This window comes from Podarcis tiliguerta, assembly GCF_965153285.1.
Source record: "Podarcis tiliguerta genome assembly, chromosome: 13".
Classification (NCBI taxonomy): domain Eukaryota; kingdom Metazoa; phylum Chordata; class Lepidosauria; order Squamata; family Lacertidae; genus Podarcis; species Podarcis tiliguerta.
The window spans coordinates 11,503,763-11,521,560 of record NC_139546.1 but is presented as its reverse complement, the minus strand read 5'-3'; the positions used below and the strand labels follow the sequence as shown (position 1 = coordinate 11,521,560).

Sequence of the window (17,798 nt, the reverse complement as noted above, 5' to 3'; positions counted from 1 at the left end):
ATCCTCAAAAAACAGTGCTTTCCCCCTTTCCTCCTCTAAAAACTAGGTGCATCTTATGGAGCGAAAAATACGATACTATCTGGGTGAAACAACATCCACCCTCCACCATACTTGCTTACCAGTTCTTCCAATTTGCTGTTATTTTCAGTAGAGTTCAGCTGATCAGGTTCTCTATCGCCATAAAAACATAGGAGATCAAGAAGGCTGTTTGATGTCTCCAGAGATACAGAAGTTCCTGCAGATGGGGGAGGAAGCCAGGTTTCTAGCTAGCTCACATGTGCATTACATCACTTGGAGCTCAATGTCTTTGAGCAGAACATGTGAACTGTCTTTATGGACAAGTATCAATTTTTTTTTTGTATCAGGCAATATAATGTCCTGTGATGTAACAGCTGCAAATACGATGCAGTTATCAAGATATGGACATGTGTGTGAACTATCCTTCAGAGCGTTATTTTGCTAACACTGCTCAATATAAAATCTAAGAAATTTACATAAGAATAAAAGTACAACAACATTTAAAAATTGCCCTAAATCAGTAATCACTTTTAAATGCCTCTTATGGATCTACCCAAGATTTCCTGGACTCTTTAACTTTTTTTTGTCTTGTACAGTGCTCAGTTTTATTTGTGACATCCAGTCGTGTTGCGTTTTTATCTCATGTTAAATCTAGCTGTTAGGAAATTTGATTGAATATTGTTAAATTTTTACTGTTTATGTAAACCACTTAAGAGATTACAGTGGTACCTCGGGTTACATACGCTTCAGGTTACAGACTCCGCTAACCCAGAAATAGTACCTCGGGTTAAGAACTTTGCTTCAGGATGAGAACAGAAATTGTGCTCCAGCAGCAGAAGGCCCATTAGCTAAAGTGGTGCTTCAGGTTAAGAACAGTTTCAGGTTAAGAACAGACCTCCGGAACGAATTAAGTACTTAACCCAAGGTAAAAAGGTAAAGGTACCCCTGCCCGTACGGGCCAGTCTTGACAGACTCTAGGGTTGTGCGCCCATCTCACTCAAGAGGCCGGGGGCCAGCGCTGTCCGGAGACACTTCCGGGTCACGTGGCCAGCGTGACAAGCTGCATCTGGCGAGCCAGCGCAGCACACGGAAACGCCGTTTACCTTCCCGCTAGTAAGTGGTCCCTATTTATCTACTTGCACCCGGGGGTGCTTTCGAACTGCTAGGTTGGCAGGCGCTGGGACCGAGCAATGGGAGCGCACCCCGCCGCGGGGATTCGAACCGCCGACCTTTCGATTGGCAAGCCCTAGCCGCTGAGGCTTTTACCCACAGCGCCACCCACGTCCCTAACCCAAGGTACCACTTATTATATTAAGCAGTATAATCTTTGTTTATAAAACAGAGAAACATGCATTTCCACCTAATTATCAGATGGAACTGCATCTCTGCTGCAGAATCTTCTATGAGTCAGAGCTTCCTCCTTGGGCTGTTGGAGCTGACTCTCATAGTTTTCAGCTCTGGTGGCTGACGAAGGAGAAACTGTGAAGGTCTGAAACAAGGTGCCTCCCTCCCTCCTCAGTTCTCAGATGGTGTTACAAATGAATTAGCCTTTTTGTCAGACCTAGTGTTTTGGAGAAGTTTTAGCAGAGAATAGTTCTACACTTCAGTATAGGAAACACCAACCACATTTCATAACAGCTTCAGCCAAGTGCTCCAAGTAATTTCACAGTGCAATCCTATGGAGTTCAGTAGGCCCTTCTGCCAAGAAGGGGGTATAGGATTGTAGCTTTAGCTGGTACCTGCTTGCATGAGTTGATCATACATGTCCACCGAAGCTTTTAGTTTTCTGAAACGGATCTGATACTTAAGTGCATCCTCACCCACTTCTTCAAGTTGCAATGGCAATTTTTCTGGCATGAGACACTAAAATAAGGGGGAAAGAAGGCAACTGTTTTCAGATGATCTAAAGAAAAGGGAATTCATAAGTGTTTCCTCTAGTGTCTAATAAGCATTTCTTTGGATCTACAACAAAGGTGCAAAAAATCCACTCCACCTTCCACACACACCAGCCCCTTGTCTGTCTTGAAAAAAATGGAGGAGTGATTGTGCCCTTTATCGCCTTTTAATTGCTTTGTTTTCCGTTTAAGTCCAGATTAGCATTTATAGCCAACACAGCAATGCAGTGGTACCTCCGGAGCTCCGGTAGGATCCTGAGGAATTCGCATCCAAAGTTTCCTGTTGTGCACATGCATGCGGCGCGGTAGAGAAGAAGAGGAGTTGGGATTTGATATCCCACTTTATCACAACCCTAAGGAGTCTCAAAGCTGCCAACAATCTCCTTTCCCTTCCTCCCCCACAGCAAACACTCTGTGAGGTGAGTGGGGCTGAGAGACTTCAGAGAAGTGTGACTAGCCCAAGGTCACCCAGCAGCTCCATGTAGAGGAGCGGGGACGCGAACCCGGTTCACCAGATTACGAGTCTACCGCATAGAGCGCTTCTGCACATGCGTGCACGGCAAAACCCGGAAAAATACCGTATTTTTCGCCCTATAGGACGCACCGGCCCATAGGACGCACCTAGTTTTTTGGGGGGGAAATCAAGAAAAAATTTTTTATTTCCCCCCCAGGTTTGCGCAGCCATACACAAGCTAGAAGAGGGAGACGGACCGCACCGTCTCCCTCTTCTGCCTTCAGGGACAGCCTCTCTAGCCTCCGTGGGGCAGCGGCTTACCCCGCTGTCCCCCGAGGTTGTGGGGCTGGGGGGGGGGGAGAAGCAGGCTTGCTTCTCTCCCCCCCCCCCCCAGCCTCCAGATCAGGTCGGGGAATAGCGGGGAGGCGGTGCTCCGCCTCCCCGCTATCCTCCGAGGTTGTGGGGCTGTCAGTGGGGAAAAGCAAGTTGGCTTCTCCCCCCTCCCCCGCCAGCCTCCAGATCAGGTGGGGGAATAGCGGGGTGGCGGTGCTCCGCCTCCCCGCTATCCCCCGAGGTTGTGGGACTGGCAGGGGGGAAAAGCAAGCCTGCTTCTCCCCCTGCCAGCCTCCAGATCAGGTGGGGGAATAGTGGGGTGGCGGTGCTCCGCCTCCCCGCTATCCTCCGAGGTTGTGGGGCTGTCAGGGGGGAAAAGGAAGCCTGCTTCTCCCCCTGCCAGCCTCCAGATCAGGTCGGGGAATAGCGGGGTGGCGGTGCTCCGCCTCCCCGCTATCCCCCGAGGTTGTGGGACTGGCAGGGGGGAAAAGCAAGCCTGCTTCTCCCCCTGCCAGCCTCCAGATCAGGTGGGGGAATAGTGGGGTGGCGGTGCTCCGCCTCCCCGCTATCCTCCGAGGTTGTGGGGCTGTCAGGGGGGAAAAGGAAGCCTGCTTCTCCCCCTGCCAGCCTCCAGATCAGGTCGGGGAATAGCGGGGTGGCGGTGCTCCGCCTCCCCGCTATCCCCCGAGGTTGTGGGGCTGTCAGTGGGGAAAAGCAAGCCTGCTTCTCCCCCCCGCCAGCCTCCAGATCAGGTGGGGGAATAGTGGGGTGGCGGTGCTCCGCCTCCCCGCTATCCCCCGAGGTTGTGGGGCTGTCAGGGGGAAAAAGGAAGCCTGCTTCTCTCTCCCCCCCCCCCCGCCAGCCTCCAGATCATGTTGGAGAATAGCGGGGTGGCGGTGCTCCGCCTCCCCGCTATCCTCCGAGGTTGTGGGACTGGCAGGGGGGAAAAGCAAGCCTGCTTCTCCCCCTGCCAGCCTCCAGATCAGGTCGGGGAATAGCGGGGTGGCGGTGCTCCGCCTCCCCGCTATCCTCCGAGGTTGTGGGGCTGTCAGGGGGGAAAAGGAAGCCTGCTTCTCCCCCTGCCAGCCTCCAGATCAGGTCGGGGAATAGCGGGGTGGCGGTGCTCCGCCTCCCCGCTATCCCCCGAGGTTGTGGGACTGGCAGGGGGGAAAAGCAAGCCTGCTTCTCCCCCTGCCAGCCTCCAGATCAGGTGGGGGAATAGTGGGGTGGCGGTGCTCCGCCTCCCCGCTATCCTCCGAGGTTGTGGGGCTGTCAGGGGGGAAAAGGAAGCCTGCTTCTCCCCCTGCCAGCCTCCAGATCAGGTCGGGGAATAGCGGGGTGGCGGTGCTCCGCCTCCCCGCTATCCCCCGAGGTTGTGGGGCTGTCAGTGGGGAAAAGCAAGCCTGCTTCTCCCCCCCGCCAGCCTCCAGATCAGGTGGGGGAATAGTGGGGTGGCGGTGCTCCGCCTCCCCGCTATCCCCCGAGGTTGTGGGGCTGTCAGGGGGAAAAAGGAAGCCTGCTTCTCTCTCCCCCCCCCCCCCGCCAGCCTCCAGATCATGTTGGAGAATAGCGGGGTGGCGGTGCTCCGCCTCCCCGCTATCCTCCGAGGTTGTGGGACTGGCAGGGGGGAAAAGCAAGCCTGCTTCTCCCCCTGCCAGCCTCCAGATCAGGTCGGGGAATAGCGGGGTGGCGGTGCTCCGCCTCCCCGCTATCCCCCGAGGTTGTGGGACTGGCAGGGGGGAAAAGCAAGCCTGCTTCTCCCCCTGCCAGCCTCCAGATCAGGTGGGGGAATAGTGGGGTGGCGGTGCTCCGCCTCCCCGCTATCCTCCGAGGTTGTGGGGCTGTCAGGGGGGAAAAGGAAGCCTGCTTCTCCCCCTGCCAGCCTCCAGATCAGGTCGGGGAATAGCGGGGTGGCGGTGCTCCGCCTCCCCGCTATCCCCCGAGGTTGTGGGGCTGTCAGTGGGGAAAAGCAAGCCTGCTTCTCCCCCCCGCCAGCCTCCAGATCAGGTGGGGGAATAGTGGGGTGGCGGTGCTCCGCCTCCCCGCTATCCCCCGAGGTTGTGGGGCTGTCAGGGGGAAAAAGGAAGCCTGCTTCTCTCTCCCCCCCCCCCCGCCAGCCTCCAGATCATGTTGGAGAATAGCGGGGTGGCGGTGCTCCGCCTCCCCGCTATCCTCCGAGGTTGTGGGACTGGCAGGGGGGAAAAGCAAGCCTGCTTCTCCCCCTGCCAGCCTCCAGATCAGGTCGGGGAATAGCGGGGTGGCGGTGCTCCGCCTCCCCGCTATCCCCCGAGGTTGTGGGGCTGTCAGTGGGGAAAAGCAAGCCTGCTTCTCCCCCCTCCCCCGCCAGCCTCCAGATCAGGTGGGGGAATAGCGGGGTGGCGGTGCTCCGCCTCCCCGCTATCCCCCGAGGTTGTGGGACTGGCAGGGGGGAAAAGCAAGCCTGCTTCTCCCCCTGCCAGCCTCCAGATCAGGTGGGGGAATAGTGGGGTGGCGGTGCTCCGCCTCCCCGCTATCCTCCGAGGTTGTGGGGCTGTCAGGGGGGAAAAGGAAGCCTGCTTCTCCCCCTGCCAGCCTCCAGATCAGGTCGGGGAATAGCGGGGTGGCGGTGCTCCGCCTCCCCGCTATCCCCCGAGGTTGTGGGGCTGTCAGTGGGGAAAAGCAAGCCTGCTTCTCCCCCCCGCCAGCCTCCAGATCAGGTGGGGGAATAGTGGGGTGGCGGTGCTCCGCCTCCCCGCTATCCCCCGAGGTTGTGGGGCTGTCAGTGGGGAAAAGCAAGCCTGCTTCTCCCTCCCGCCAGCCTCCAGATCAGGTGGGGGAATAGTGGGGTGGCGGTGCTCCGCCTCCCCGCTATCCTCCGAGGTTGTGGGGCTGTCAGTGGGGAAAAGCAAGCCTGCTTCTCCCCCCTCCCCCGCCAGCCTCCAGATCAGGTGGGGGAATAGCGGGGTGGCGGTGCTCCGCCTCCCCGCTATCCTCCGAGGTTGTGGGACTGGCAGGGGGGAAAAGCAAGCCTGCTTCTCCCCCCACCAGCCTCCAGATCAGGTCGGGGAATAGCGGGGTGGCGGTGCTCCGCCTCCCCGCTATCCCCCGAGGTTGTGGGGCTGTCAGTGGGGAAAAGCAAGCCTGCTTCTCCCTCCCGCCAGCCTCCAGATCAGGTGGGGGAATAGTGGAGTGGCGGTGCTCCGCCTCCCCGCTATCCCCCGAGGTTGTGGGGCTGTCAGGGGGGAAAAGGAAGCCTGCTTCTCTCTCCCCCCCCCCCCCCCGCCAGCCTCCAGATCATGTTGGAGAATAGCGGGGTGGCGGTGCTCCGCCTCCCCGCTATCCTCCGAGGTGGTGGGGCTGTCAGGGGGGAAAAGCAAGCCTGCTTCTCTCTCCCCCCCCCCCACCAGCGTCCAGATCATGTCGGAGAATAGCGGGGTGGCGGTGCTCCACCTCCCCGCTATCCTCCGAGGTTGTGGGGCTGGCAGGGGGGAAAAGCAAGCCTGCTTCTCCCCCCCGCCAGCCTCCAGATCAGGTGGGGGAATAGTGGGGTGGCGGTGCTCCGCCTCCCCGCTATCCTCCGAGGTTGTGGGGCTGGCAGGAGGGAGAAGCAAGCCTGCTTCTCCCCCCCGCCAGCCTCCAGACCATGTCGGGGAATAGCGGGGTGGTGGCACTGCGCCTCCCCGCTGTCCCCCGAGCTTTTGGGCTGCAGGCTGCTGCCCGCAAGCCTTGGCAGCCCGCGGGACCTCCCGCCGGGTTTGCAAGACTTGCGGATAGCTTCCTGAAGCCTGGAGAGCGAGAGGGGTCGGTGCGCACCGACCCCTCTCGCTCTCCAGGCTTCAGTGAAAGCGTGCATTCGCCCCATAGGACGCACACACATTTCCCCTTCATTTTTGGAGGGGAAAAAGTGCGTCTTATAGGACGAAAAATACGGTACTTCTGGGTTTGCCACGTTCGCATTCTGAAGGATATGCAAGCAGAGGTGTGCGTATCCAGAGGTACCACTGCACTTGATCAGGCAAAGGCCAGGGCAAGGGTGTGCATGATGCTCTCTATCGTACTCCTGTCACAACTCATAGAAAAAGGTTTGTCTACGCAGGATCCTTCAATGGCAGATTCAAGTTCAGTTCTGCTAACTGTGTTCAAGACAATGGAATAATTTTACGAAATGCTCAGAGGACACAGGCGTTTTTCTTAAGAACAAGAATTAATGTGTATGATAATAAAAACACAAAGCTTACCGGTACATGAGGTTCAGCTATGTCAGTCTCAAAAAGATTAGGATGTTTGTCAAGAATATATCTGGCTGCATTTTCCCCAGATTCTTTTGATAAGGAAAATAAACGCTAGAAAAAGAATATATCCATATTATTTTCTTTACTAAAAGTAGAAGTTATCATTCATGATACTACCAAAGGGCCTCTGAATCAAATATTTAGTCCTTTTCCTCTCTCATTCTTACTACCATCAAGTTAAATTTCCATTTTAAAGCTTTTACCATCACATTTCAATCATTATATATATTGTTTTGCAGGAAGCAGCAGTGAGATGCTGCTGGTGCTTTTTGCAAAAGCAAAGGAAAGCACCTCTCTTTTTCTCCCCAGAAACCAGGGACAGTCAGTTTAATATGGGCAGGGCTTTTGATGAAAACAAGTGGTGTTGCTCAATTTATTTATGGAGGGGCTTGCCACTAGGCCTTGAACCCTGAGCCAGGGAATTTCTTTTACATTTGTCGATAATGTTAAGAAAGAGTCCGTATGAGAAATGGGTTGGGTGCAGGGGGGAGAGAAGTGATAAATATTTCTAGGTAGGGAATTTAAAGAGAGCTATCTCCCCACTGCCTCAATACAAAAGCAGTAATTCTGGTTCTGTACCCAATGAAGCTGTCCTGTTACATTCATGGGCTTCTACCTGCACAATGAAACTTTCTCTCCCTCTTCTCTGCTCCAGAGGGTTGAGGGAAAACCCAGAACAGGTTGGGAGGAACGTGGAGAAAGTCCTGTTGTACAGGCAGAAGTTCTTGTGTTAACGGGGTGACTTGGGTGGATACAAGCCTCTGAAAATATATCACAGATGTTTAAGGAGTATGACTTAATACACAAATATTAGATATAATGTGCAGGACAGGCAGGCAGGCAGGCTGTCTACTACCTGCACCTGAGACCCCAAAACAACTTGTGCTGCCGTGTTTTGTTACATGAAGAGTATTTTGGGGTGGGGAGTAATCTATGAAGTGATCTGTCACAGAATTCAACACAAAACCAGCATTTCATCTTCAGACACAGCCTTAACAGCCCCCTTACTGTCAATTTGGCTGACAAAACGTCCCAACCCTAAAAACACACTTACAAGAATGAAAGTGGCAACGGAATCTTTCATGCATACTAAAGTGCTTTTAACTAAACATTTTTTTCTAGCAAAATCAGTTTTAAGAGAGTTACTTACAAACTCAGTAGTGGTTCTAGGAATAAGATACGGGTCGTCTTGAAACATGTAGTTAGGAGCTGTGGGATCCTGAATAAAGGAGGATGAAGCGTTTAAATTGTAGCTTTTGCACTGACAAGATACATGACAGATTCATCTTGTTTTATAATGTTGCACTATTTTAGTGTTGTTACCCGCCCTGAGCCCGGCTTCGGCTGGGGAGGGCGGGATATAAATAACATTTATTATTATTATTATTATTATTATTATTCCTGCATTGCTGAGGTTAAAAATCGTGTTTAAACATTTTGCTTCAACACACACCAAAAACCTCTGCACTAAGAAATAATAATAATAATAATAATAATAATAATAATTTATTAGTTATACCCCACCCATCTGGCTGAGTTTCCCCAGCCACTCTGAGCAGCTTCCAATCGAGTGTTAAAAACAATACAGCATTACTTTTACTATGCATTAACCATACATTCATTACACCAGAGGTTTTCAACCTTTTTGAGTCCATGGCTCCATTGACCAACTACATTCTTTCTGTGGCAGCCCTGTGGGGCTCGGGAGCCCAGTTATGTCACCCCTTGCCTGCAAAACTGGCAGCCTCTCACCCTTTTTTGAACATCCTGTGGAGTGTTCCCTCGGCCTCCTCTCCTCTCCCCTCTCCTTGGGAGTCCTCTGGGCAGCTGCTTCTGCCGCCCCTGGTCTCTGAGCTGCCCCCCTGCCCCAAATAAAGGCACCTCCTCACTCTGCCCCACAGGGGCCTGGGAAGCAACCCCTGGCCAGTCCCAGAGGCACCGTTTGCCTGTGGAGCTTGTAGCCAGTCCTGCTGCAACTAACAGCTGTGAAAAGCCTTGGGAGGCAGAGACTCAATAGAAAATCAGAGGAGGGAGGGAAGGAAAGAGGGACAGAGGCCAGTATTGCCCACGGCACCCCTGACCATCATTCAAGGCACCCCAGGGTGCCATAGCACACTGTTTGAAAACCACTGCATTGCACTATTTAGGGTGCCTTATTCCTCCATAAAAAATGCACCAACGCAGCAAGAATTTTTCCAGTTGGCACTACTCAAGGATTATCCTTGTATGCTGCACTGTTACTGATTTTTGCAGGAGAGCAGAAAATACAGTGGTACCTCGGGTTAAATATGCTTCAGGTTACATACGCTTCAGGTTACAGACTCAAATAACCCAGAAATAGTACCTCGGGTTAAGAACTTTGCTTCAGGATGAGAACAGAAATCGCGTGATGGCGGCGTGGCAGCAGCGGGAGGCCCCATTACCTAAAGTGGTGCTTCAGGTTAAGAACAGTTTCAGGTTAAGAACGGACCTCCAGAACAAATTAAGTACGTAACCAAAGGTACCACTGTATGAGCTCTTGTGTGCTCCAAGCACATCATTCTAAACTGGTGCAAAAGTCCATTTGAGATCACTTTTGCACTCTTGATCTCGAAATTACTTTGTTGGAATAATATGCTTGCTTCAGTTTGAATAGAATAATATGCACACATCATGCCCTCTATCAGACAGTAGCATTAAAATCAATATTTGAAAACTTGGTGGGGGAGTGATTTTGCACTACTGGGAGAGTTTTACATGGGGGGGTGAAACCAAGTATTGTATCATTTCAAAAAAGCACTTACCCTCTTTACCGTTGATGCAAGAGCTTGAAGAACTGCTAACTTATCCCTAAATTTAAGAAAATTAAATATTCAGTTTCCAGTATATAACTTATCATACTAAAGTGTTTCCACTATGAAGTAGTGAAGCACAGTATCTGTTTTGCATTTCCAGAAGGTGGTGCCTCCGTGGCTTCTGCCCCATATTATCTTATCGCCCCTGCTTTTTAATATCTATGTCAGGGTTGGGGAATTTTCCTGACTCCACCGGCCATAACATTTACAGACTCTGCCTTGTGGGCCAAATGCAACAGATAGGCATGGCTCTGTGAACCTTCCCCTTCCTCCAGTCCCCGATATCAAGAGGCTTAAAAGAAGAACTGGAGGAGGCTCACAAAACTTTTTCCAAGGCACCTTGTGCTTCCCCTTTTAGCCTCTGAAATCACAAACTAAAAGTGAGTAGGGGGCAGATTTGGGAAAGGTTTTGCAAGTCTCCCTTCCGCCCCCCTTTTAAGACAGTGATGTCAGCTGAAGGGCAGGTGGTCATGGTTTGCAGGGGGCAAATGGCCTTGTGGGCAAAGCTGGGAAACCCTGGCAGGCCAAGATGGTCCCCATCCATTTTACAATAGCACACTCAGTGACCGAAATAAATCAGTTCATTTTACAATAGCTATACTTGTTTCCTCTTAACTTCCAATAATAAGCGCTGCCTATTACTCCTTAATCCTGCCAACCTAGCAGTTCGAAAGCACATCAAAGTGCAAGTAGATAAATAGGTACTGCTCCGGCGGGAAAGTAAACAGCGTTTCTGTGTGCTGCTCTGGTTCGCCAGAAGCAGCTTAGTCATGCTGGCCACATGACCCGGAAGCTGTATGCCAGCTCCCACAGCCAATAAAGCGAGATGAGCGCCGCAACCCCAGAGTCGGCCACGACTGGACCTCATGGTCAGAGGTCCCTTTACCTTTACCTTATTACTCCTTAAATGATTTGGGAACAGGACACCCAAGAGATTGTCTCCTCCCATACAATGTTCCCAACTTGTTAAGACAGGGATGGGAATCTGTGGCTCTCCGGATATTGAAGGACTGCAACTTCCATCATTTTCTGGCCATGTGGCTGGGGAAAATGGAGCCGGGGTCCAACAGCATCTCTAAATTTCTCAAATAAAGCATTAAACGAAACTACTCACCAGGTTTTCTTTCTTGGAAGAGAAATAATTCCTTCGTCAACTTTGAAAAGAACATTATTACAACTACATTAGTAAAGGATATGCAGATTTGAATAGACTGCAACTATGAAAGCTTTAATTCGGCAAACAGTTATTCATATGCATAGCCACTTTAGCTGAAACATTGCTTGTAACAAAATCAAACTTTCTACAAATAGCCTTATCCTAATTGCATTTACTTAGATAGAAGTCCAATTTTTTTTTAGTGAAGACATTTCCCCACAGAAATAAGCTTTAAATCACACACTTTTCTCAAGGAAGCACAGTAAACTTTTCGCTGTCGTGAAGCGTTGTTTTTATGAGCTCAAAATTAGTGACAAAAATACTTGTACCTTCAAGATTAGGTGATTTTTTCTGAAGGGCTGCATTTCCTGAGCAGGGCCTACGGAAATCAAACGCATCCATGAAACATGGATTCTTAAAACCACACACAGAGTCACTAACATTTTTGGACAAGTAGGCACATTTCAAATCTTCAGAGAGTGCTGGAGGTACCAGGCACAAAATGACTATCATGAAGGGTGTGTGGCATAACACAAAACTATAGAGACAACCACCCCAAACCTCCTGCTTTCTATGGGAAGTCAGCAATGTCTTGTTGGTCTTTATTATGGAGATGACTCTCTCTCTCCGAAACACAGAGACACACACAATGACCCTAGCAACAGGGAGCATTCCTCAGCACCCAGAAAAATATACAAGATATATTTTTCTAATTTCAGAAATCACTGGTAAAGTACCTGCACCTTATGCCCCATAACTTTCTTTCCAGGAGGGCTAGAGACTTGGTTCGAAGTTCTTACCGACATCAATTTTTGTATCGGCAAAAGTGTATTGGATATTTCAGAGTTGGACTATATTAACCTCAGGGCTCCTTCCAACTCTGCAATTCTATTATTCTAATACAGTGGTACCTCAGGTTAAGTACTTAATTCGTTTTGGAGGTCCGTTCTTAACTTGAAACGGTTCTTAACCTGAAGCACCACTTTAGCTAATGGGGCCTCCTGTTGCTGCCACACCGCCGGAGCACGATTTCTGTTCTCATCCTGAAGCAAAGTTCTTAACCAGACGTAATATTTCTGGGTTAGCGGAGTCTGTAACCTGAAGCGTATGTAACCAGAGGTACCACTGTACAAAGAAAGAGACCCCACCACAGAAAATACCTACACCTTTGAAGTTGCAGCAAAGAAATACCGTATCTTTCGCACCATAGGACGCACCGGACAATAGGACGCACCTTGTTTTAGAGGGGGGAGAACAAGAAAAAAAAATTCTCCCCCTCTCTGCCCAGTGCCCCTTCAGCAAAGCAGCAGGAGGCACTGCGCAGAGAGAGGGAGAATTTTCCCCCTCTTGTTTTCCCCCTCTAAAACAAGGTGCCGTTTAAGGTGCGTTCAGGCGGCTACCTTGGAAGCCTGGAGAGCGAGAGGGGTCAGTGCACACCGACCCCTCTTGCTCTCCAGGCTCCTTTCGACCTGCTGTTTGGGGCTGGCGGGGGGAAGCCCACCACCAGCCCCAAAGAGCAGGTTAGAGAGCAGCAGAAAGGCGCAGCGGAGAGGCTGCTGCCATAGCCGAGCGTCACCTCTCCAGCCGGGAGAGGGTCGCAGGGCTATGGCTTCTTCACTCCATAGGACGCACACACATTTCCCCTTCATTTTTGAAGGGGGAAAAGTGCATCCTATAGAGCGAAAAATACAGTAAAATATCGTTCAACTGCCCACTTCCTCCGCCCCTTCTCAACCCCAAAGCCAGCTAGATATAGACGCACCTTCTCCCTGCATCCAGACACTTAGGGTGGGGTTGGCCTTATTATTTCAACATCAGAGCGTCTGCCTTGCACGCAGCAAGGTCCTAGGGGTGTCAATCCAGGGCATCTCCAGACAGAATCATAGAATCGGAAGGGACCCCAAGGGTCATCTAGTCCAACCCCCTTGCGATACAGGAAATCCCAACGCACAGTCCTGCAGCCAATGTGAAACCACACCGGACCCTGCTCAGGTTTGCAAATGCCCTAGCCTAGTAGTAGTTTTATTAATGGGCCACTAAGGGGGCTAAAGGGACGCGGGTGGCACTGTGGGTTAAACCACAGAGCCTACAGCTTGCCGATCGGAAGGTTGGTGGTTCAAATCCCCGCGACGGGCTGAGCTCCCATTGCTCAGTCCCTGCTCCTAGCAGTTCGAAAGCACGTCAAAGTGCAAGTAGATAAATAGGTACCACTCCAGTGGGAAGGTAAACGGCATTTCCGTGCGGTGCTCTGGTTCGCCAGAAGTAGCTTAGTCATGCTGGCCACATGACTCGGAAGCTGTACGCCGGCTCCCTCGGCCAGTAAAGCAAGATGAGTGCCGCAACCCCAGAGTCGGCCACGAGAGACTCCTGTCTGAAACCCTTGGAGACCCACTGCCTTTCGGAGTAGTAGGCAACGCTGAGCTGCGCGGGCCAGTGGTCCGATTCATAATAATAAAACAGCTTCCTGCGCTCCTATGGGATTGTGGGCTTGAGCCCCACATTGGACAAAAAAAATCCTGCATCACGGCGGGTTGGACTGGATGACCACCAGGGTCCCTTCCGACTCTATGCTTCTGGAGCCTGAGACTCTTAACCTCAAGGTCACGGGTTCGAGTATCACATTGGGCAACAAGAATACTGCATCACAGGGACAGGTGACCACCAGGGTGCCTTCTGACTCTACGTTTCTGGAGCCTGAGACTCTTAACCCAGGCATCCCCAAACTCGGCCCTCCAGCTGTTTTCGGACTACAACTCCCATGATCCCTAGCTAACAGGCCCAGTGGTCAAGGATGATGGGAACTGTAGTCCCAAAACAGCTGGAGGGCCGAGTTTGAGGGCGCCTGTCTTAACCTCAAGGTCGCGGGTTCGAGCGTCACGTTAGGCAAAAAGTTCCCTGCATCTCAGGGGGTTGGGCTAGATGACCACCAGGGTCCCTTCAGACTCTACATTTCCATGAGGGGTCGCTCCGGCCTCTCCACCCTCCCCGGGCGCTTCATCCTCGCCGTTGCTAGGGCGGCCTGTCCGTTGCCAAGGAGGCCTGTCCACCCCCTGCCCGCTTGCTTCGCGCCCTCGCCTCACCTGGCGCCCCTTCCCGCCCCCGAGGCCGGCTGGCCCGCGTGCGGCAGCGGCCTACGGCGCGGAAAGCCCAGCCGCCTCAGGCACCGCGCCGCCATGTCCACGCTGCGCCGCCCTTCGCGGGGCGGAAAGGGAGGAGAAGCCGGGGAGGAAGTGGCGTTTCGCTCCTGCTCCTCCCCCTCTTCCCCTCTTCACACGTGCGGCCCTCGCCCTCAGGCTGCTTCCCGTGTCCCTCTTCCTCCTCCTCCTCGCAGGGGCGGCGGGCGGCGACCCCTCTTCCCGGGGCCATGGCGGCGGCGAAGGAGGCGCCGTGGCGGCGGCTGACGGGCCTGTCGTTCGGGATGTACACGGAGGAGGAGATACGGTACGCCCCGCAGCTGGGTAGCAAGATCGTTAAGAGAGTTGGAAAGGGACCCCCGAGGGTCATCTAGGCCAACCCCCTGCGAGGCACTTTTTTTGCCCAACGTGGGTCTCGAACCTGAGATTGAGAGTCAAGGGTTGTAGATGCACACGTGCTACGCGTGATCTTAGCCGAAAGGCCGAGAAGCGAGGATTGGAGGGGACCACGAGGGTCATCTGATAATAAATAATAATAATAATAATTTTTTATTTATACCCCGCCCTCCCCAGCCAATATCTACTCCAATCCCCCTGCGATGCAGGAATCGTGTGCCTAACAACATGCCCAACTATGGGGTGCTAGTAGCAAATCTGACTCTTATTTGCGCTGTGCTTTTGGGGACCCCCCTTTGGTTATTCTAGATCACTTTGTTTGTGCCACTGCAGATGTGCCAGCAGAGCTGTTGGTGCAGATACAGGCATTCTCTGAATATGTTGTTGTTTAGTCCTTTAGTCGTGTCCGACTCTTCGTGACCCCATGGACCAGAGCACGCCAGGCACTCCTGTCTTCCACTGCCTCCCACAGTTTGGTCAAACTCATGCTGGTAGCTTTGAGAACACTGTCCAACCATCTCGTCCTCTGTCGTCCCCTTCTCCTTGTGCCCTCCATCTTTCCCAACATCAGGGTCTTTTCCAGGGTCTCTTCTCATGAGGTGGCCAAAGTACTGGAGCCTCAGCTTCAGGATCTGTCCTTCCAGTGAACACTCAGGGCTGATTTCCTTCAGAATGGATAGGTTTGATCTTCTTGCAGTCCATGGGACTCTCAAGAGTCTCCTCCAGCACCATAATTCAAAAGCATCCATTCTTCGGTGATCAGCCTTCTTTATGGTCCAGCTCTCACTTCCATACATCACTACTGGGGAAACCATAGCTTTAACTATACGGACCTTTGTTGGTGATGTCTTTGCTTTTTAAGATGCTGTCTAGGTTTGTCAGTGCTTTTCTCCCAAGAACCAGGGTTTAATTTCGTGACTGCTGGCACCATCTTTGAATGTAGTGCAAGCCAATTCAGTTGGGGAAAACGTGTACCATAATTTGTGTACAATACTACTCAGCTATGGGAGTAAAGGTACCTGACCATTAGGTCCAGTCGTGACCAACTCTGGGGTTGCGGTGCTCATCTTGCTTTATTGGCCGAGGGAGCTGGCGTACAGCTTCCGGGTCATGTAGCCAGCATGACTAAGCCGCTTCTGGCGAACCAGAGCAGCGCACGGAAACACCATTTACCTTCCCGCTGGAGTGGTACCTATTTATCTACTTGCACTTCGTGCTTTCGAACTGCTAGGTGGGCAGGAGCAGGGACCAAGCAACAAGAGCTCACCCCGTCGAGGGGATTCGAACTGCCGACCTTCTGATTGGCAAGTCCTAGGCTCTGTGGTTTAACCCACAGCGCCACCCGCGTCCCTCAGCTATGGGAGAGATACCCATTAAAAAAATTCTCGCCTATACAGTTGTGCTGCTGTTAACAGCGCATATATATATACACACACACATATATATATATATATATATATATATACACATACACACACACAATGATGTAAAAATGGGCTGTTAAAATTCATATTCCCCTGCTCCGTTTACATCTTGGACCACCTTTCTAGTTGTCAAGAGTTTGTTGCAGCAGCAAACAGTAAAACATTGTGCTGGAAATGTTGTTTGCTTTGAGGCAATTGAAGAATAGTTCTGTGTCACATATCTTGTTGTGGTCTTCCAGCTGGGAGTGTTCCAGTAAAAAGGCTATTGAATGGACAATCCCCTCTGTGCAAGCAGAATTCCACTAGTACAATGGGTCTGCTTCCTCTCCTACCCCCTGTACCCTCAAAATCTGCTCCAGAGCATTGGGGGGCATTAATGTGTGATACAACCCAAAATCTTTGATAGCCGTTCTTATGGGTAAAAAGGTTTGATACAGGCAACACTAGTACCATTTGCAAAACCACAAACATGTAGTGAGTTCTCCTCTCTCCTAACTTCACGATTAAAAAAAGTTGTAATCTCATGGAGTTCAGGGAACTGCAACCCAAAAATGGCTTTGATGCTACATATCTAACTTTGTTTTTTGTGTGTAGGAATCTGAGTGTAAAATCTATAACCAACCCCCTTTTTCTGGATAATGCGGGTACTCCGTCACCAAATGGACTGTACGATTTGTCTTTGGGGCCAACTGACAACAAAGAAGTGTGTGCTACTTGCACGCAGGACTTCAACAACTGCCCAGGTCATCTGGGTCACATAGAACTGCCCCTCACTGTCTACAATCCTCTCTTTTTTGATGTAAGTATATGCATGACATTCCTGATTTTTCATATTCTAGATTCTACAGGGTGGGTGGTTGTGCTGCTTCAGTGTTGTAGTTACCACAGTGTGAAGAATAAATGTATGGTGTGAACACTTCACATTGGTTAATTACCGTATTTTTCGCTTTATAAGACGAACAGTTTCCCCTCCAAAAATTAAAGATTGCCTTCACTGAAGCCTCTGGAGTGCGGCGCTCCAGAGGCTTCGGGTTCCTTTCGCTGAAGGGTAGGTGCCCCTTCAGCTAAGCGGGAGGAGAAATGGAAGGGGGCTCCTTTTCTCCTGCCGCTTCGCTGAAGGGGCGCTGCGCAGAGGGGGGGATAATTTTTTCCCCTTGTTCTCCCCCTCTAAAACAAGGTGCATCCTATAGAGCGAAAAATACGGCATAGTGTTCTACCTTTCCGGGTAGAACTTTGCACTTGCAAAGGATTGGAAGGATTTTAAGAAGATTAAATATGAAAAGCGCTTTGAAACTTTAATGAAATATTTAGTAGTGTGATAATAAACTATTTTATCTTCAGAAATTATTCCTTTTGATACGAGGTTCCTGCTTGAGCTGTGGCCACCTGACATGTCCACGGGCTGTGATTCATTTACTGCTTAACCAGCTGAAGCTTCTGGAAGTAGGGTTGCTTCAAGCAGCCCATGATCTTGAGGCCGTCCTAAGCAGGGTAAGTTTGGCTCCTCTTGGTTTTTGTCTGAGAGCATTCAGCATGTTTCTAATTCAATCTTTATTTTAGTTTTTAGATGACAATGCAGACGCACCAGGTGCAGATGTGGAAGAAGTGCTGAGTTTGCACACAGAGGAATTGCTCCAAAATAACCAATTCAGAGAACATGGTGCCCACGTAAGTAAGACGAAACAGTATTATAGACCACTATTTATGGTGCTTTGAATAAGCAATCTGCTCTTGCTTCCATGTTTGAGACAAGCTTGCAATTCCTCTTTATTAAAGTGCCTACCGTTTTGAGGTTATCTTAGAGTAAACACTCTTCTGGACTAGTTCTTGAAAAATTTGCAGTGGCAGATTTACTCATTTTAAATAGGAAATGAAATTAATCA

At 51.0% G+C, this 17,798-nt stretch overlaps 2 protein-coding genes across 3 annotated transcripts in view; one reads left to right on the top strand and one right to left on the bottom strand.

The window, feature by feature from the left end:
* Positions 1-14,175, bottom strand: part of PTCD3 (pentatricopeptide repeat domain 3) — a 31,681-nt gene extending 17,506 nt beyond the window's left edge. The window contains exons 1-8 of one of the 2 annotated variants that reach the window (XM_083407710.1): positions 14,042-14,175; positions 11,291-11,340; positions 10,920-10,959; positions 9,755-9,800; positions 8,122-8,190; positions 6,918-7,022; positions 1,758-1,881; positions 120-235 (exon numbers count right to left, since the gene is read on the bottom strand). In XM_083407710.1, the coding sequence (XP_083263836.1) occupies positions 120-235; positions 1,758-1,881; positions 6,918-7,022; positions 8,122-8,190; positions 9,755-9,800; positions 10,920-10,959; positions 11,291-11,340; positions 14,042-14,136 (645 nt within the window). In that variant the 5' untranslated portion in view covers positions 14,137-14,175. Of the gene's footprint in view, positions 1-119; positions 236-1,757; positions 1,882-6,917; positions 7,023-8,121; positions 8,191-9,754; positions 9,801-10,919; positions 10,960-11,290; positions 11,341-13,909; positions 13,981-14,041 lie in introns of those variants that run through there. The other variant, XM_083407711.1, reaches the window with a different exon arrangement.
* Positions 14,176-14,280: 105 nt separating this feature from the next.
* POLR1A (RNA polymerase I subunit A) overlaps positions 14,281-17,798 on the top strand; it is a 43,589-nt gene continuing 40,071 nt past the window's right edge. The window contains exons 1-4 of the mRNA XM_083407380.1: positions 14,281-14,402; positions 16,510-16,714; positions 17,257-17,406; positions 17,476-17,583. Coding sequence (XP_083263506.1) covers positions 14,326-14,402; positions 16,510-16,714; positions 17,257-17,406; positions 17,476-17,583 — 540 coding nt within the window. The 5' untranslated portion in view covers positions 14,281-14,325. The remainder of the gene's footprint in view (positions 14,403-16,509; positions 16,715-17,256; positions 17,407-17,475; positions 17,584-17,798) is intronic.